The 19,349-nt window shown below is 45.7% G+C and overlaps 5 protein-coding genes across 10 annotated transcripts; 3 read left to right on the plus strand and 2 right to left on the minus strand.

Moving 5' to 3' along the window:
• Nucleotides 1-984: 984 nt before the first annotated feature.
• On the minus strand, nt 985-4,049 carry LOC117186420 (serine/threonine-protein kinase polo). 3 transcript variants are annotated; one of them, XR_004471500.1, is made up of 6 exons: nt 3,656-4,034; nt 3,071-3,295; nt 2,220-2,999; nt 1,730-2,158; nt 1,405-1,660; nt 985-1,158 (listed from the first exon to the last, which is right to left on the minus strand). XR_004471500.1 is itself a non-coding variant. In XM_033387206.1 (6 exons), exons 2-6 carry the CDS (start codon nt 3,752-3,754, stop codon nt 1,466-1,468), a joined length of 1,728 nt encoding a protein of 575 aa, XP_033243097.1. In that variant the 5' UTR covers nt 3,755-3,835; nt 3,951-4,040; the 3' UTR covers nt 1,168-1,465. The 3 variants fall into 3 exon arrangements, 2 of the variants coding, with proteins under 2 accessions (XP_033243097.1, XP_033243095.1); XM_033387206.1 differs by lacking the exon at nt 985-1,158 and having other exon boundaries at nt 1,168-1,660; nt 3,656-3,835; nt 3,951-4,040; XM_033387204.1 differs by lacking the exon at nt 985-1,158 and having other exon boundaries at nt 1,168-1,660; nt 3,656-4,049.
• A 641-nt stretch (nt 4,050-4,690) lies between these two features.
• On the minus strand, nt 4,691-12,389 carry LOC108151582 (DCN1-like protein 4). 4 transcript variants are annotated; one of them, XM_033387209.1, is made up of 7 exons: nt 12,300-12,389; nt 11,343-11,387; nt 11,096-11,284; nt 6,003-6,094; nt 5,680-5,933; nt 5,409-5,616; nt 4,691-5,338 (listed from the first exon to the last, which is right to left on the minus strand). In XM_033387209.1, the coding sequence occupies exons 3-7, from the start codon at nt 11,197-11,199 to the stop codon at nt 5,262-5,264; spliced, it is 735 nt and encodes a 244-aa protein (XP_033243100.1). In that variant the 5' UTR covers nt 11,200-11,284; nt 11,343-11,387; nt 12,300-12,389; the 3' UTR covers nt 4,691-5,261. The 4 variants fall into 4 exon arrangements, with proteins under 4 accessions (XP_033243100.1, XP_017135749.1, XP_017135747.1 ...); XM_017280260.2 differs by lacking the exon at nt 12,300-12,389 and adding an exon at nt 12,149-12,253; XM_017280258.2 differs by lacking the exon at nt 12,300-12,389 and adding an exon at nt 12,104-12,253.
• On the plus strand, nt 8,266-10,261 carry LOC108151579 (lysosome-associated membrane glycoprotein 5). The gene is made up of 5 exons (XM_017280256.2): nt 8,266-8,525; nt 8,668-8,750; nt 8,826-9,074; nt 9,206-9,615; nt 9,707-10,261. The coding sequence occupies exons 1-5, from the start codon at nt 8,441-8,443 to the stop codon at nt 9,747-9,749; spliced, it is 870 nt and encodes a 289-aa protein (XP_017135745.1). The 5' UTR covers nt 8,266-8,440; the 3' UTR covers nt 9,750-10,261.
• Nucleotides 12,390-12,484: 95 nt separating the features above from the next.
• Nucleotides 12,485-17,270, plus strand: LOC108151576 (tectonin beta-propeller repeat-containing protein). The gene is made up of 4 exons (XM_017280252.2): nt 12,485-13,683; nt 13,744-15,407; nt 15,477-16,755; nt 16,816-17,270. The coding sequence occupies exons 1-4, from the start codon at nt 12,619-12,621 to the stop codon at nt 16,852-16,854; spliced, it is 4,047 nt and encodes a 1,348-aa protein (XP_017135741.1). The 5' UTR covers nt 12,485-12,618; the 3' UTR covers nt 16,855-17,270.
• Nucleotides 17,271-17,639: 369 nt separating this feature from the next.
• On the plus strand, nt 17,640-18,941 carry LOC108151581 (protein FRG1 homolog). Its single transcript, XM_017280257.2, has 5 exons — nt 17,640-17,807; nt 17,878-18,060; nt 18,119-18,317; nt 18,392-18,591; nt 18,657-18,941. Exons 1-5 carry the CDS (start codon nt 17,749-17,751, stop codon nt 18,802-18,804), a joined length of 789 nt encoding a protein of 262 aa, XP_017135746.1. The 5' UTR covers nt 17,640-17,748; the 3' UTR covers nt 18,805-18,941.
• Nucleotides 18,942-19,349: the final 408 nt, after the last annotated feature.

The following is a 19,349-nucleotide window of genomic DNA, read 5'->3' on the forward strand; positions in this document are numbered from 1 at the left end:
ATTGCAACAAAAAACAAGTGGATTTTAAATTCATTCCTCCCAGGGCTCCATCGTTTGGCGGCCTCTGGGAAGCGGCGGTAAAATCAGCAAAAAAAGCTGTTGATAACAACCACCAACACAGCCTCATTGACATTTGAAGAACTAAACACAGTGATAATCGAAATTGAAGCAATTCTCAATTCTCGACCCATCACTCCAATGTCAAATGATCCCACTGATACAACAGCGCTCACCCCAGGACACTTCTTGATTGGTGAACCATTGACAACGCCTCCTGACGTCAATACTGATCAACAAGGAAGAACATTGGTCAAGCGCTGGGAATTGGTATCGCGCCTAAAGCATTCATTCTGGAAACAATGGTCTACAGAATACCTCAAAGAATTGCAAGCTCGGCATAAATGGAAGACCGCTTCACCAAACGTACCTGAAGGATTATTAGTTTTGGTTAAGGAAGACAACCTTCCTGTAATGAAGTGGCCAATGGGTCGCATCATTAAGACATATCCTGGACAGGACAACCACGTACGAGTGGTTGACGTTAAGACAGCATCTGGCGTATACAAGCGCCCTATCACTCGTCTAGCGCCGCTCTTTCCAGAAGATGTGGCAATCAAACGTTCCCACAACGTGATCAGTGACACCACGGAGATTGAGGAGCCACCCACACAGCAAACAACAAAATTGTCACCTACATTAACATCAACAGATGGGCAACCTGACGTATACTGCGGGAAAAAACACTGTATTTAAAGTCTTTTTTTTTATATCCGATCTTTCTTTATACCTCCAAAAAAAAAATTACCACGATACTTACACCGGAACTGCGATAAATTGTTTCAAGTTTCCTAATTCGTGCGTCAGCCGAAACAATAGAAATTTGGCCGACGGTACTCAGAAAACAGAAATATAATACATAAGACATTCCTAGAATCAATTTGAGACGTAAAATCTTCCAATTTGAATAATTTGAGAAGCATTGTATTTATTACTACAGTGGTTCAAATTTTATTAGCTTAGGTAAAAATACAAAAGAAATTTTTACTCCCAAACCGCAGGGTTCTAATAGTTAACATCCATGTTTTGTTTGTTGTTTTTTCTACCCAATGTTCGAATTGTTGAAATGATGCGTGGGCGATCGAGGATTACTTGTAATTTCTAAAAGTATACATTTATTTTTATTTATTAATAATTTCTTTCGATATTCGTGTACGAAAATATTTAAACAGATATAAACGTTAAACAGGGAACTAAAGTGGAATGCAAAACCAAACAAAAAAAAAAACTTTAAACAGTAAATACAAATTTGGACAGAAACTACGATTGTGGGAAAGAATTGGCGTGGGAACAGATGAATGGTTAGGTTGGGTTGGCTAAGGCGTTCGTGATTTAGCTTAAACTAACATTTTGCCTTAGAATGATAGTCCGCTGGTAGGTTGTGGAGATGGTGAACATCATCCAACAATTAAACAAACATCTTCTCCAGCATTTTTCTAAGTTTTTCTTGGGCATAGCGTATCTTTTGATATAAATCTTTGGACACACCGTTCTCCACGATGGTCGAGAAGCGATATGTGCGGAAGTTCTTCTCGTGATCCATGTATGTAATGGCACTCATACGCGGACAAAGAATGAGCTTCATGTGATCCGAAAAATTAAGCTGAAATCAGGAATAGTTTTGGTTAATTTCTATAAGTCGGGAGAGCATTTACTAAATTTGTGTAGCTACCTGTACGGAACCGTTGGTAAGATGCATGACCACAGCACACGTTGTGCGGAACCAGGAGTGCAAATGGGGCATACGCGATATCTGATCACTCTCAATGTTCACATTATTGGCTCCAGCCTTCACGAGATGCTCGATCATGTAACGCTTGAAGTAGGAAAGCAGCTTCATCTTTTTATCAAGCGTCTTGCAGTAATCGGTCGTAGTCATGTAGCTCTCCTTTCCGTCCTTGTCTATGAAGTGGACGTTGATCTGGTTCGGAAGCAGAATCAATTTGGTTGTGTCGTTGAACATAACGCCAATGCCCTCATCACAGAGCTGATAACCGAAGCCGTATTTGTCACTGTAGTCGACCCATTTGGATATCCAGAAGAGCGGCTGTGCTGCAGGATCGGTATTCTCATCCCCGAGATTGCCTTGCAGTATGCGCGGCTGTAAGCACGAGATGATTAATAATTATTTAACAGATACAATCACTGCAATGATTACAAACCTTGTTGTTGATCAGATTGGTGAGCTGCTGGTGCAAGCTCTCAATGTCGCTGCGGTAGTCTTCGTTGTGGCGGCACACCTGGGCCGAGGCAGTGATGGCGTCGTGCAAGTTGGTCTTGAGGAATGTTGACTCCAGACGAGTATCATCCCTAATGCCGTTCATCTCCATCAGCGGCTTGCGATGAATGGAGTCTTCAATGGTGTCGTTGATGCCAATTCGCGGAGCCATAGTTAGGCAAGAGCTTGGCAAGAACGTTGGCACCTTCGAGCCCTTCAGGAAGTCGTAGTTCAGCAACTGGCCAATTGCTGGGCGGCTCTCAGGGTTCGGCTGGAGCATGGAGATCACCATATCAGCAGCAGGTTTTCTCAAGTAGCTTGGCACTCTGTACTCGCACTTCTTAATCTTTGAATAAGTGTCCTTCAGCGTTTTGGTCTCAAACGGGGGTTGGCCTACCAACAGAGTGTACATGACGCAGCCAATGGACCATATGTCCACTTCGAACGAATGCCCCTTTTTGGTGAGAATTTCTGGGGCAATGTAGTTTGGGGTGCCGCACAGAGTCTTCTTGCGTTCGCCCTCATATTCGATGCGAGTGGCTAGGCCAAAGTCGCCAATCTTCACGTGCAGCATATCGTTCAAGAACAGGTTTCCTAGCTTCAAGTCGCGATGGATAATGCGGTTGTCGTGCAGATACTTGACGCCTTGGATGATCTGGTAAATGTAGTAGCGGCACTCGAACTCTGTGATGCTTTTCCGGCGCTTGTGCAGCTCCATCATCGACTGAGTGGCAAAAAGGCGGGAACCATTAGTTCGGAAGAACGCATGCTATGCTGAATTTCCGGTGTACTTACCCGCTTCTTGCAAAGCTCCAGGACAATGTAAATGTTCTGGACATCCTCGAAATAGCTATGGAACTTCACTATGTTGGGATGATTGAGACTACGATGAATGGTAATCTCCTGAGCGGTCTTCTCCTTCTGGTTGTGCTTGATCATCAGCTTCTTTGATACGATTTTGCCGGCAAAAACATCGTCGGTCTCCACATCGATGATTTCGTAGCACTTGGCAAAGCCGCCCTACACAAGCAATTGCAAAACATCTCATTATAGCCACAATTTTTTACTAAATAATTGTAAATTGAATGCGACGCGCCAAAAAAAAAAGAATGTACGTTTGCATGCATGTATGTGGCTGGGCCGTCACTTCTTTGACAACTCTACCAGGCACACACACGCACGCGTTCACACATAAAACAGTGGAAGGGTGCCAAAGGAAACTGAGGAGAAAATAGATGTAAGCCGCATGCTTGTATGTGTTGGTTTGCATGCCCTTACATACATATGTGTATGCCCAGCGCTGTGAGGCTGCGCAGAGTTGTTAAAATGTGCATGAGGATTCCCTAGAACACAATGATCCACTTCTGGGGCAAGTCTTACCTTTCCAAAGAAGCGCATACGCTTATACGTCCTGCGTTGATTGGAGTCGAAAAGACGATCCGGTATATCTGTGCTTTTATCCTCCGGTTTTGCGGCCATTTTGCTCTGATGTCCCTTTGCCTTGGCGTTCACTCGAAACACAAAAAACTTCCTCGCCTTCGCGTTGATGCAAAATCCGCTCTGTACACACCACGTCGTTAAATGCGTTCCCAAAGAAACAATTTAAGATTAATGCAAATGCCAAGACACAAATGATCACTCGCAGACTATGGCTATGCCCACCGACACCACTCACAATTCACAGTTCACGAAAAATAGCCACAAAGCGGAGAACGCGCCGAAACCGTTCGATTTAAATGCCAATGAAAATTAGTGATGTGCGCTGTACATAAATCGAGCTATAATAAATTTTAGTAGATGAATTTTTATATACTTGTGAGACTGATAAGTCAACGCAACTACTTTTCTGAAATCAGAGCACTCTATTTTATGCTGTTGTTTCATTGAGTAAAAGTTGGTTTGACTTATCTTATTCAGATGAACCTGCGACTTTTAATGCTACTTTCATTATTGTTTGGTGTTTCATCGATGTACAGGGCAGCTGTGTCAAGCAATGTCGATATTTTTGTGCGATAAAAGCCAGAAGCCTTCCATGGAGTTTCAGCTGTCCGTCGTAGCTCATCTACTCGCCAACAGATGGCGTCAGAGTTCATAGATAGCCTTACAAGAAATTATTCACGCATACATATATGTAATGTTATATACACGATTTCGCATATATTTACATGCATATATCCACTGATAATGCGAAAATGTTAGTTACCATATTCAGAGATACTAAATCAGTCAGTGATCAGGCACGCTTAGACCGTAATCACCCGACGGTCGTGCTCCGAGATCTTGGGAGTTCCAAGATTTGATTTTCTGATTAGAGGATAGGATGATGAAATCTAGCAAAAATGAATTAGGTAACAAGGCAACACCACTGTCACTGTATTCACTTAATATGCATATTTATTAAATATTCCCCAAAAGTTGTGTTCTTCCTACATTGATTTATTAACGATTACGATTTGCCCAGGATTGGTGTCGACTTTCGTTGATTTTAACTATAGTGCAGATATCTTTAAAAGTTTCGTTTTTCTTGAGGGTTGGGGGTTTTCTCGGTTATTTCCATCGATTCTTTTTAGTGGGTTTTTCTTTTTGCAAGCGGCCCCCAATTTGGCTTTTTCTGCTGTTCTTTCTTGTATTCTTGTATTCAATGACTCCTTAAAAGTAGAAAATTTTCGGTTTTAGTTTTTAGTAGTCGTTAATACATAAATTATTACATTAAATATTATATCAATAGTGTAGTTTCATAGTTGGTTTGCTTTGCCAGTGTACGCAGTCTCTCCAAATGCCTTGTGTGTTTGTGTGTCTCTGCGAGTGAGTGTCGTTTTGAGTGCGTGTATGGGGCGTATACAGGGATACAGGATATGGGATGCAGGCTGGGTACGGGGTCTTAGTTCCGCTGATCTTAAATTGGTGAACTCCTCTCCTGTCTCCTCCTCGTCCTCATTGATATCCAGCAGTTGAACTAGAAATAGGCGAATTGATACAGCATCTCTCAGCTGGATACCGAGCTGGAGACCTGGTTCCGCTGCATGCGCATCCACTCTACGAACTCATCCAACATGACCGGCCCTGCAAACCACAAAAACAATCAATTAGTTATCGCAAAAAAGAAACGCCAAAACGTGGCGTGGTTACTCACATGCGCCGTCAATATCGTAGTTAGACAAGTCCATGCAGATTGTGCGCGAAAACTCTAGTATGTTACACCACTGATCCTTGTTGATCACCTTGTACTTTGACTGCTCTAGAAACTGTGCGAACTGCGGATAGAGTGGCCAATGCTTGCCCAGCAGCAACGCCAACATGGCCTTGGCCGTATTGATGTCCATACTCCTTTGGTCCGAGTCCTAGATATGGAGAAAAACATACATTTGCTTAGATCTTTCGTGCGAATAGTGAGATAAGTATACCTTGGCGAAATCATAGGCATATCTGTAAATGCTCTTGAAGGAGTTGGCATCGTTGAGTATGCTACGCAGATATTCCAGTTTCACAACCATTTTCATTGTTGAGTCACACTCGAGCTCTGTGAGGCCCTTCAACCATTCCTTCTGGCTGAAGAAGCCCATCTGGGTGGCGCCCATTTTGTAGGCGAGGACCAGCATCACAATGTTTTCCGGCGCCACTCCGATATCTTCGCAGAACTTTTCCATTCCGTCAGGACCTATGAGGGAGGGGCAGCCAATGCCCATATAGATGATCCGAAAACGTGCATACTAGAAGCGCCACTTACCCAGTGTCTCTGGCTCGTCTGGAGTTGTGTATTCCTGGAACCATGTCAGACATCGTTTATGACTGAAGCTGTCTTCAGCTCTGATATGGCGCCTGTGGAAAATAAGAAAAATATCGTCCATAAAATATTTACTTGCTGATTCTATAGACTGATTTCCATCCACATACTCTGCCATCGGTACTCTCGATTCATTAAATATACCAATGAGAATTAATTGATCTGTTTTTCTTCCTGCACCATGCACTACATATACACTAAAGTTTCAATCGAATCTGTCCCTAGTTCTCTTTGTGGACTCTTTTTTGTTTATTTTATTCGATTTTCTTCTTCGCTCGGGTTTTGTTTTAAGTGTTGCGTCCGGTCCCTAAAAATAGCGATAGTAAACGTAGCGCAGAGACGAGGCCAATGCCAAGAGCAGACAAACAGCTGAAAGACTAGAAAGGAAGGCCTGGCGAATCTTCATATGAATTACTCGTGTCGTTACAGATTTTTGCAATAAGTTACCTTAAAAGCAAAAAGTTTTTCACCAAAATGATATTTTGTACTGCTCTTCCATGAAAACAATATCAGAGACAGCTTTGCAATCGATTAGGCATAGGCATACCAAAAAATATACAGTATACATACATATGTATTAGACTTGTACATATGCATATATACTGCTACAAGAAATATTCAACAATTTTAGATATGCTAGCTCTTATCGGATCGGTGATCCATCTGTGTATATACTTGCAGGTTTTCCTAGGCTAGATCCCATCGACCATTGATCGTAGGTCCATGGAAATGGCTTCAAATGATACGAGACTTGGGAGGTACAAGCGAAAAGTTAAAGAGTTTCCCCGAGCATAAAAAAAGAAAATTCATGGCGTGTGCATGATGAGGCAGATTCCTGGTCGACTCGAGACGAACAAGCAAAATGTGCAAAAGAGAAACAAAAACAAAGCGAGCGGGATCGTTGTGTGCAGCGGCAAGGGCCGCGGCTCTGCATTTACACCCGATACTCAGACAATATATGTATACTTCTCACAACAACACCGACCGTTGTACATACCTAGCTCCCCTCCGACTGGGGGGCGCACACTGCACTTCTCTATGGTTCTGCGTTTTCGATTTACATCTCACAGTGTTTTCTCAAGCCCTTATAGTCTCTGAGACCCAGGCGCTCATCAAGACGGACGGACAGACGGACGCACGAAGAATCATAGATCAGATCGGATCATTATTATAGTCAGAAGGAACAAATGAAACTGTAGTGGCTACGCAACGCCTTCCACGCGCTTACTCATTCTCTCTCTCTCTCTTCCTCGTGCAGTGTGCGCGATATCGCGGAATAGAGCGAGATAAAATGGCTGGTGTTGGTGTCAGAATAGGAAAAAAAAAGAGACAGGCGTAAAAAATGTAATATGTGTACATATATAACAAATCTCAAGAGGTTCGATTTTTTCGCTTTTTTCCCATAAATCAACTTGTTCCTTTTGCGAAAAGCGAAACCAAACGACATATAAACTATATTCTATAAATTACATAAATCATAAGCTCGGATATGGGCATTTCCATGGATTGGTCAACCGAGACCAAATAATTAAAAGCTAATATAAAACCCATTTCCATGTACTTTTGTTCCGATATTATTTTCCAAATTGAATGAAACTTAACTAATTTAACCAATTGGCACATCATTTCATTAACTTTTATGTGAAACCCTATTAAAATAAGCAAAAGATCACTTTTCGGTATTTTCTTTGGTATTTTTACAGTCATGTTTTCCTATACTATTTTCTCCCATAGAGGAGATGATTTTTGAGAAGAGTTTATCCCCAATATCTCTCTTAAAAGCCTACTCAGCTGTAAAGTGGTTTATGGGAAAATGTGAGGTGATAAAGTAAAAAGGAAAAGTATGGAAGAATCGTACGTTCGCGGCTCATACTTATTGTAATTCAATTTAAAAACAAACCAATTGAGATAATTTATTGTATAAATACTCGATAGAAACCTATCCTCTTTTAATTCTCCAACAAAATATTCAATATTTTTTTGTTCGCGACCCGCGGAAATACCCATATGTATACATCTGTAAACCGACTGAGTATCGGGTATAAATGTAGAGCCACGGCCCTTGTTGCGGCTAACAACGTTGCCGCTCGGTTTTTAGTGCATCCTATATACATATGTATGTATGTATGTACCCACAATCCAATTGAGCGTCTGCGCAGGACAAAAGCGAGAGTGAAGTCAAATGGTGGGGAGTGGGAGTGAGAGTGCGTTTTGTGGGGACACCAGCTAGAATGATTTCGTCATTTCTGAGGCCTCAGATGTGCGCAGGACGCGAAGCAAGAAACACGTCGTAGTTCCCCATCGAGCTCTCTAGTGGAGACGGCAGCGCAAAATTCTTCAAGGAATCAATTAAATATATTGTGCAAACAATTCGCTAAAAGATGCTGAAGCTGAAGCCAAGGAACTACTGCATTCCCAATTGCCTGAATGGAGCATTAGCCTACTCGGCGCTCCTTGTTTTTTTGGGTAAGTAACAGAAGAAGGCTTAGATTGGGGGCCACGAGTTTCGTTATGCGTGGTTAGAGCACACCGAAAATCAATACTATCGAGGACGGGTCTGACACACTGAAAAAGCAACTTGTCTTGTCTGTTGTCCTGTTCATTGCAGTTACCGCCGTTCAGGGCCTGCAGCTGAGCGCCTTCACGACAAAAACTCCGAGGGTCAGCAAATACACAACCAAATCGCCATCGGTAAGTCTGCCGTCAGTCGGTCAGTTGGTCAGTCCCAAAAATCCAATCGTTCACCCTCGTGGAACCCCTTTGCAGGCATCATCGATGAACCATGATGCCACTACTTCGCTGTACCGCTTCAATGCCACCAACGGAATCACCTGCATCCTAATGCAGGTCGACGGTCTCATTGGCATCAAGTATCGCAACAAGCTGAACGAGGATGTGGAGGCCGACCTGTACATGCCGGACAGCCCCCAGCTGAGTGGGGAGTGCGACGAGTCCAACATGGAGATACTCACAATGGAGTTTAAGGGTTTCAGGCTGTCCATGACATTCAAAAAGGTATGTACTATACGCCACCAGTGCGTGGGTGCCTCTTTTGGGGTGGCTGGGTGCTCAGTAACCAAATAAGGTCAAAGGTGGCAGCTCCTACACACTTACACTGGAATTTTCCCCCTCCCCCCCCACTGTAGTCTTCTGGCGGCGAGGGCTGGTACATCAACCTCTTCGAGCTGACATACTCGTCGTCCAACCCACTGTTCGAGCACCCCGATCGTCCCGGACTGAACGTAAAGCTCACCTCGCCCGTGCACACGCCCATGTACTTCGCAACGCCGGTGGGCAAAGCGTATGTCTGCGACAAAGAGCAGAAAGTCATTATGTACGCCCCAAACGACTCTGGCGACCAGTCCGGACATATTGCTCGTCTGTACTTGCGCGATCTGCACATGCAGAGCTTCATGTTCAAGGAGACTGGCAAGTGGGGACCGTCGTTCCACTGCAGTGCCACTGGGTCCTACCGCGACGAGACAGCGCCTCTGGCAGTGGGCACTGCACTGGCCATAGCCGTTCTATTGACCATATCTGGATACGGAGGCTGGCGGTAAGACTCGTTCTGTTCTGTGCTGTTCTGCTGGTGTGTTCTGGGGAGTGGGTGCGACTAATGTTTCTGTTCTGTTTTTCTTTTCGTGCAGTTACTTTAAAATCAAGAAGGTCCAGTACGGTTCAATGGAGTGAGCGAGCCGAATGTGAGGTGGCGCTTTTTGTTCAAATATTCTCGACCATATCGTTGTCTACACATATCCCCCATGTTTGTTGGATCTCTTGTAATCCGTAGTCCTATTTTTAAACTAAGAGTTGGCGCAGCGCAGAAGCTGATGTTACCATTTATGAGATACACATATAATATATGAGAATTGCAAATGTCTTCCATATTGTTAATGTATAAAATAATACGCACCTTATACATATACATATACATATACATAAACATAAACATATAATATTAATTATTAAATGTTAACATAAATCCTTACTAACCCAAGATATATCAGGTATTATTTACTTGCCAGGCGAACAACAAATAACAAAACTTCAACAAAAGACCAATGTTATGGCGCGTCATGTACTTTAGATCGAATCAAATCGAATCGCTCAAATTCTCAATTTCTACTCAAATTTCAGCAATCTATTGTTATTTGAAATCTCCTCCTGCACCTTTCTCTCTCCTTTGATTAAATCTCAGATTCATCGCAAAAACAAGTCTTTCTTTCTCACATGCTTACAAATTATTGCTAACTTCTGTCTGGGACAACATGTTTATGTTTATATCGAATATCAAATGCGGTTCGGCTTAATGTTTCCACCGCCTAAGTAAACAATTATTTGCCAACTGATTGCTCAGGCATTTTTCTTGTTTAAGAATCCAAATACCTGGCGGAAGATTAGCCGAATAGATCTGGGAAGTCTGAAGCATAGATTTGGGAGACTAGAAACACTATAGTGTGTTTGGTTTGGGGCTCAGCTCTGCTAATAACCATCACATAGATTCCAAGGATTACATTAGTTGTAGGCAGAAATTCAAACTAAATGATCTGATTCATCTCCGGGAGTGTCGTTCCCGGAATAGTACGCCTATTCTTTGGTTGGGCTGCCGAATGCATCGTATTACAGAACAGAATAATGTTTGCCATCCCACATGCCAAGCGATGTAATCTGATTGATCTGTTCGATTGCCGACAAGAAAGTCTGCTGGCAGACCAATATCCTCCGACTCATTCCCAGTTGCCAAATGGAATAAGTAGTACTTGGAGTAAGTATGAACGTGGCCTGCCGAAACACACCGAAACACATTAAATGTTCAGATAAATAAAGCAACTGGCTACTGCCAGCTTTCGATCGATTTGTTTCCACAAATTAATACAGACGACAGACGGAGGAAACGCTATGAAAAGGAATAATGGGGATGGCTCCCATTAGGTGCTCCCAACAGCGAGTGTGGAAAGACAAAGTGTGTGGATTCCTACTGTGTGAGGACTCTCGAGCCCCCCCCGCCACCGGGTGTATTTTTCAGGCGCACTCACCTGCCGTGCTGTGTCGGTATGCTGGTATAGCTCGTTCGGGCTCTTTTTGATTGACTATCCATGGTTTCGCCTATTTCTGGAGCTCGACGCTTACCCCGTGGCATGACTTGTTGTGATGTGATTGGCAGACGTCGCCTTATGCGTCTGTCACCAGACTTAATTAATAATAGTTGCTTGGAAGAATGTGTTCTGTTGGTTTGGGAAAATAGATTAACTTATTGTCCATCCAATTATGCAGTGCACTTACCACAGTAGTTTAGAGAACACACATTACACAGCTTGAAATGCTAGTCTGTGAAAGGAGGGAGAGACAATGGTTAAAAGAAATCAAACTGCGGCATTAATATCCTCGTATAAGGATTCCACCGAATGAAGAACAAATGTGTGTTTTGTTTTTAGTTAATTGTGTTACGGGTGTCGGCGTTAACGTTGCAAATTGTCACAAAGGCAGAGGTCGGGTCGGTGCAGGCCTACCCCCAACTCTGGGGTCGCGGTGGACGCAATGATTTTTCCACTGTCCCTGCCAAGAAATTCACGGAATGCACACAGGAGCACTTCTGCTGTATGTGTGTGTTCATACGATGTGCAGACATATACACGCAACACGGGCCTGCGTTGCATGGATATTTCTGTGGGACTTCCGCGTCCGCGTAGTTTAGTTTGTTCGCACCAAGCAAAAACAACAACCTGCCTTATAGTACGTGCATGCCTGACCATTTGCACCCAAATCTGCGTCTGTGTGTGAGTGTGTGAGTGTGTGTGTGTGTGTGTGTGTGTGTGTATGCGTTCATACAGGAACGTTTTACTACTTGAATGTACGAAATACGAAATACCGGCTGCTGGCAAGGACTACTTGCTTTTGGCGATATGATAATGGAGTAGAGGATGGAGTCGGTCGGGGTTTCGTGGTGGCCGCCTCCACAGCTAGCAGCTGACGCTGCGCGTGCTCGTCTTTTACGTCGCCACGCCGAACGCACTTTTAATCTCGCACGGCTGCCGTATACTCACTTAATTGGTGGTGGTTGTACTATATTTAGTTAAAATACCCCTTACATTGCTTCGTACGAACGAACTCTTTGAATTATTGGCATATTTTTCAAAATCAATTTACAATTCATTTATTTGTTTCGATTTGTTTTCCTAGCCCTATCGATATACACTATCGATGGTTTAAATTACCCGACCATCGACTATTTCGGCTTACCATCGATAATATCAAGCGGGAAAATTTAACACTGATATACAATTTTGTTTTAAAAATTCCTGTGACTTTAGTTCGTAGTTTCGTAATTTTGTGTCTGAGTGGTTAGGGGGCTATTGTTTTACTGATTGTTTACACTATGATTGGAGCTAGAATAGTGTCGGGGATAAAAATGGGTTCACAGCTGATAAACTGCTGATATGGCAACCTTGTGCCGACGTGAAAAATGAACGAAAAATCAATTTTTCGTATTGTAAACACAATGAAAGACCGAGAACGAACAGCAACTACCCTATAAGTATTACATTTAATCGTGGCCAAAATGCCTAGCACATATTTGTTTGCCGCGAGCAGTGAGGGTCGTGTGTACACGTTGTCCACCAGCTCGGGAGCATGGCGGGAATTGCCGTATCTGGGATTGGAATTCAAGAAAATCTGCGCTGTACCTAATTTTCTGTGGGCCATTGGCGGCGACCGTCAGGTGTATGTACACGTTCACGGACTCGATGTGCCCATACGGGTCAAGGAGGAGTCGTACGAGAACGAACGCTGGCTGCCCATCGAGGGCTTCTCCAAGACTCTTTTGCCCACCGATCGATACAAATACTCTTCCGCTGACGGCAGCGTGGAGCGAAGTGTAGACAAGATTCGCCTGCCCTCCATGGCCTGGCAATGGGATGGGGACTGGCACTTGGACCTGGAGTTGGATGGCCAGCAGCTTCCAGAAGACGGCTGGATGTATGCCTTGGACTTTCCGGCTTCCTACTCGATTAAGAAGTCATGGAACTCGTATGTGCGGCGTCGCAAATGGAAACGATACCGCCGCTATGCCGCCCTAAACAGCTGGTGTGCCGTGGCTCCACTACACAAAGATCCCACCCAAGAGCCCTTCATCGATGTGGCAATTGGAGGCACAAATGTGCCCAATGCTGCGGCCGGCACGCTGTGTGTCTGGGCCATTACCGCTCATGGCAGGGCCATGTTTCGAACAGGTGTGTCGAAGACGGCACCCGAAGGCCTGCGCTGGACAGCCATAGCCACGCCCACGGGCAGTGAGCTGTCGCAGATCAGTGTGGGCCCCACCGGTCTGGTTTGGGCTGTTTTGTACAACGGTCGGGTCATCGTTCGCACAGGTGTGACCCGCGATAACCTATCCGGTGAGGCGTGGCTCGATGTCAAGACGCCAGTGGCTGGCGCGAATTTGCGCATCGTACACGTTTCTGTTGGCACTGATGCGGTCTGGTGTGTGACCAACGATCACCATGCCTGGTTCCGACGCGGCATCAAGGGCGAGGCGGCTGGCATAAGTGAGGACTCGGCCATTGGCAAAGGTTGGGTGGAAATGGTAGGCAACGTCTCAATGGTTTCCGTGGCGCCTAACGATCAGGTGAGCGCTCCCCTCCATTGAGGCATTCGCCTTTAGTTACTTACGTGTCCCATTCTCTAGGTATTCGCTGTGGGGGCCGCTGACCGTTTGCTGTACTATCGGTCCGGCGTGACTGCCGCCGATCCCACCGGCAAAAAGTGGCGTCAACTGCAATGCCCCATGCAGATCAGCCGCACTTCCAGTTCCTTGTCCATTGTATCCCGCAAGAGCGGCGGCAGCAGCTCCACGCCCGGGTCCAAGCACCAGAGCTTCTCCAATCTCTACTCCAAAGAGAAAGAGAAGGGCGTCGTTGAAACGTGCGCCGTTATCGAAACGGTGCTCCACAGTTCCGCGGGCTCCTCCTCCAGCAACGGAGTGGGAGGACGCTTGAAAAACGAAAGGTGGAAACTCAGCGCCGACTCGCCGCCAACCATAGGCAGCCTGAACCTGAACGATCGCCACAAGCAGCGTACGGCAGCACTTCGCGAATCCTCACACGCCAGCAGTGCGCCCGCCGCAGATGTGATCGAAAACAGTGGGAAATTCGAGACACAGCTGAGGAATCCTCGTGCCTGGTCGCCAGTGCGCAGTGTGGGATCCGTAGTGGGCATGGAGGCGCATCCAGAGAGCGATTCCACGGTCTTCGAGTCGGACTCGATGCACCACGGATCGGATGTGTTTCTGGGTGAGGATGATGACCACACGGGCTCTCAGTTCTGGACCGAATGCGGGGTTCTTTGGAGCTGTGTGGCTCCCGGAGCAGTCACCGTCGACTCAAACAATCTGCCCAACTGGTTCAACGAGCAGGCGGCCAGTGACAGCAAAGTGGATGTGAATGCCAACTGGCGGAAGGACATTCTGGGCAAGCTGCAGCGCCGACAGGAGAAGCTCGTCAAGCTGCAGAGTAAGACCCAATTCGAAAAGGCTGTGGAGCTGTCTTCGTGGATAAAGTCTGCGGATGCACGCTACCAACGACCCGGCGGGGACTTTGAGGACTGCATAATAGAGCTTGAATGGGTCAGTGGCAGCAGCAGTGGCAGCAACAGTGGCAGCATCGATGGCTCCAGGTCGGGTGACTCGGGCACCTTCACAGTGCTCAGCCCCGATGGAGCGGCCACAAAGATACAGTTTCCGCTATCGGATATTACGTGCGCGCAGTGCTGCAGCGAGGCTGGATCGCCGCGTCTGGCCATCCATGCCCCCCATCTGCCCGTCAACTGCTCGCCCGTAAAGCTGCAGTTCTCCAGCGACTCGGAAATGGAGGATTGGCTCTCACACTTGTCGTCAGTATGCAGCCAAATCAATACTCTGATAGGAAAGCCGGCCAACAATGCCATATGGCTGACCAGCGACCTGGGGGATGTGTTTGTCTTCGATGCGGCCACTATGAAGGCGCAGCAGATGTCCAGCGGCCAGGGATACGTGGAGAGAATGGATGTGTCCACCTGCGAGACACCCTACTACAACACTCTGTACAATGGCATGCCCTGTGGCACTGAACTGGAGATTTCTGGGTGCGTTTATGACGATGCTGATCAGATACGCTTCGACCTGCAGTGCCACTCGACGGTCAAGGTGCAGCCCCATCGTGTAGAGAAACACAGAGTGATCGCCTTGCATCTGAATCCACGCTTCAACGAGCGCACAACTGTGCTCAATTCCATGAAGGAATCTGAATGGCTGGAGGAGGTACGCAACGACAAGGTAGTGTTTGCTCCGGGCGCCACGTTTACATTGAAAATTAGGTAAGCCTGTGGCATCGATAAACCTACCCAAAAACCAGCTTATCTTTCGCTCTCTCTCCATCGTTTCAGAGCACTGCAGAACCACTACCACATCATTGTGAATAATGTGGTCTATACGGACTACAAATACCGCATTGATCCGGAGAGCGTCACTTGCCTGTACGTGAGTGGACGCATCAAGCTCTTCAGCGTGCTGTATCGCTGTCCGTCAGTCATTGTGTCGATGCAGCAGATGCACTGGCGCCAGATGGGAGGCCACATCAAGCGGGTCTATAACAGCGGCGTGGATGTTGTATGGGGTATATCCTGCGACAATACCGCATGGGTTTACAACGGCGGATGGGGCGGCATGTTCCTCAAGGGCCTCGAGGGCTCCGGAAAGATAAACGCAATGATAGACACGCACACGTACTACGTGTATGAGAATCAGCGGTGGAATCCGATAAGCGGATTCACTGCCAAAAGCCTGCCCACGGACCGGCACACATGGAGCGATGCCACTGGACGGCAGAAGCGCAGCAAGGAGCACACCAAGCTGCTGTCCACACACTGCGAGTGGATCTCGGACTGGGCGATTGACTACAACATACCAGGTGGCGCCGACAAGGAGGGCTGGCAGTATGCCATTGACTTTCCTGCCAACTATCATGCCCATAAGAAGCTCACTGATTGCGTGCGTCGTCGGCGGTGGATGAAGAGATGTCGCTTGAGCAGCAGTGGCCCTTGGCAGGAGCTGAGCCAGTCGAAAGTGCTCGATGCGGCTCTGCATGTTCTGGACGAGGATGTGGACAGTGCGCATGACGTTAAGAATGTGCCTGTTGCCGCTTGGGCCATTGCCTCCAATGGTGATGTGCTCATCCGACATGGCGTTAGTAGCTTGAATCCGCGCGGAGACGCCTGGGAGCACATTGCCAGCGAGCAGCCACTGATTGCCATCAGCGTTGGGCCAACGGGTCAGGTGTGGACGGTGGCGCGCAACGGCATGGTGTTCTTCCGCTATGGCATTAGCAGGCAGAACCCTTGCGGCGATGCTTGGCAACAGGTGGAGGCGCCGGCCGGTGTGACATTCAAGGCGATAAGCGTGGGGCGAGCTGGAATCTGGGCTTTGGACAACCAACAACGGCTGGCTGTTCGCAAGGAGATTTCGAGAACCTTTCCAGAGGGCTCGCACTGGCAGTTTCTTCCAAATGCCGCCAATATACCGCCCCATACGGAGCAACAGTGCGGCTTCCGATCGGTATCCGTGGGCGCTGAAGTGTGGGCCATCTCCCTCAATGGCATCATCTGCAGGCGGTGCGGAATTACAAGCGAGAATCCCGCGGGCGTCGGCTGGAACCTTGGCATCCCAGTAAATACGATTATAATCAAGCCTTTTACGTTCGTTTTTTAATCAGAAATTTCATTGCAGGGCCAGTGGCAGCATGTGTCGGTCGAGGGCTATATGTAAACAGTTGTCGTTCCATGAAGTGCATTCCTATAAACGATTCATGATACTGTGTTTATGCTTGCTATATGTATTTATATACCCTTACAGACGGTAAGACCATTTTGACCAGGGGTCCTTAATTCAAAAGAAGTATTTTGGACTCTAGAATAGAATAGAATATTCTTACCGTCGGGCAGCTCTTAAGACATTCCAAACCGAACTTTAATATCTCTGGAATATATTGGAATTATCAATCTGCAAGGGTATTAAAAAGCTTCGGCACACGAAGCCTGCTTGCTCTCTTGTACTTGTATTATTATTGTTCCATTTTGTGTACTCAACCATAAAACGCTTAAATTTGTTTCTTTTTTTACAAATTAATTACTAAGCCAAAGTTAATGAATGAAATTGGTTTTTTCTCATCATTCTTATTACAATATGTATGTATAATTATTCAAAAGGAACACATTTATTCGTATATATTAAGATCTCTCTTCATCAGTTTGATCTCAAATTGATTTCAAATTTTTGAATGATTTGTCGCTCCCTCTTCAGGTCAGACACCTTGAAATTTCTTGGGATGCGACTTTTGTATCGATAGTGTGAGTAAATATATCGGTTGTTTAGCAGACTGACTCTCTCTGCAATGCAACAATGACTAAATCATGGTATAAGCAATTAAGAGGCATTTCACATCACTTATCGAATACTAGCAGGATCGAGTTCCTGATCGTTTGATCGTCTCTTGCTCGGTTTGATTTTTGAGTCCTTTATGGATTCATCGAGTAATCACAATATACGTCGATATTTTTCGTTTAAAAAATGCACATCACTATACCAAAACAAAATAAAAAATTCGTTTTGACACAGTTCCACAACAAAATTGTTTTTAATTGTTTCTAAATAAAAGCTACAATGTCCGATTATGATAATGTGCGCATCAAAAAATTAGTCTTAAAAGGAGAAAAGCACAAGTAAGAGTATACTCTGTAGTTTCTGTAGCTGCTGTTACTTACAAGATTGTTTTTTCGCGTCCAACCACAGAAAAAGTAAGAAACGGAAGAAGGAAAAAGATGAAAAAGAAACTTCCAAAAAGCCAAAGGTTCAGGTCGACGAAGACGCAATTGATCACGGCGGCTGGTGGGCAGCGAAGGCAGCGGTGGACCTGACCGGAACAGTCGCTATAGAATTCGGTAATCGATGTTACCTGAAGGCACTGGACAGTGGGTAATAAAGAAGACGCATTGTAAAAACATCATTATACTCACACACATAAATATTCCAGTCTGTTTACCCTGGGAGCCCCACACGGCTCTGGTGAGTCCCCGGAACCGGAGGAGATTTTTACTGCATTTCCCATCAACGATCGAAAAGTGGCCTTCAAATCGGGCTATGGGAAGTATCTCAAAATTGAAAAGGATGGAATGGTTACGGGTCGTTCAGAGGCCGTAGGTAGCATGGAGCAATGGGAGCCAGTTTTCGAGGTATGCATTTCGGTTCTATAAGACCCCAGAGGTGTTGAAGGAAAGTTGTATTCTATATTTTTAATGACCTAAAGGATAATCGGATGGCTCTGCTGTCGGAAACCGGACACTTCATGTCGATCGATCCCGAAGACGATGCGTGCGTGGCCCTGCGCAAGAAGGTGGGAGAGCATGAAATTTGCAAAGTACGGAGCAATGGAGCACGTGACGTTGTCGTCGACGAGGAGCCCAAAGAAGAGAAGGGAGACTTGGGCGAAGTTGAAAAGAATTATGTGTAAGTAAGGCCCCGAAGAAGCAATCATTCTAAAAGTAAAGTTCTTTGTTTTGTTTTATCTACAGGAAAAAGTTTCAAAAGTTTCAGGACAAAAAGATTTTAATCAGCAAAAGCACCATAAAAGAGCTCGAGGAAGCCAAGGCCCAAGGATCCCTGCATGAAACTCTTCTGGACAGACGTAGCAAAATGAAAGCCGATCGTTATTGCAAGTGAAGAAAGCTTTATTGTAAGATTTGACTTCTTTAATGTTCTAATGCTTTTGCTGATGCTGATTAATGAGTAGATCTACATTTAATTTAAAAAATAAATGAGTATTGGCCCTCGTTTATGGTGCACAAACTGTTAAGGTACTCTTGCATGGATTTTGATAAGTGAGGTCTATACTTTTAGGATAAGTTTTAGTTTCTAGCTCACATTCATAGCCAGAGATGTACCAATATTCAGTAGTGGCAAGGGCCCACATAGAGATTTACATGCTACGATTAGTTAATTCTAGTTGATTTGTCCGTTTCTAGTACTACGTAGGGGAAAATGTCTGGCCGCCCGCTTTTCCACCCCTGTCGGCGGCCTGCGATGGATGCCACTTGTACAACTCGTAACAGACGGCGTCACAACACACGACATATCGTGCACAACCACCCGAGCCACCCCCTGGGTGGTTGTTTGAACCACCCCGTGCGCTCGCTCTCGTCCTCTCTCTGCGCACCCCCTCACACCAGCGCTGACGTGCGCTTCTCGCTTTCCCCGAGCAGGAAGTG

Source organism: Drosophila miranda, chromosome XR (genome assembly GCF_003369915.1).
Source record: "Drosophila miranda strain MSH22 chromosome XR, D.miranda_PacBio2.1, whole genome shotgun sequence".
In the NCBI taxonomy this organism is placed as follows: Eukaryota; Metazoa; Arthropoda; class Insecta; order Diptera; family Drosophilidae; genus Drosophila; species Drosophila miranda.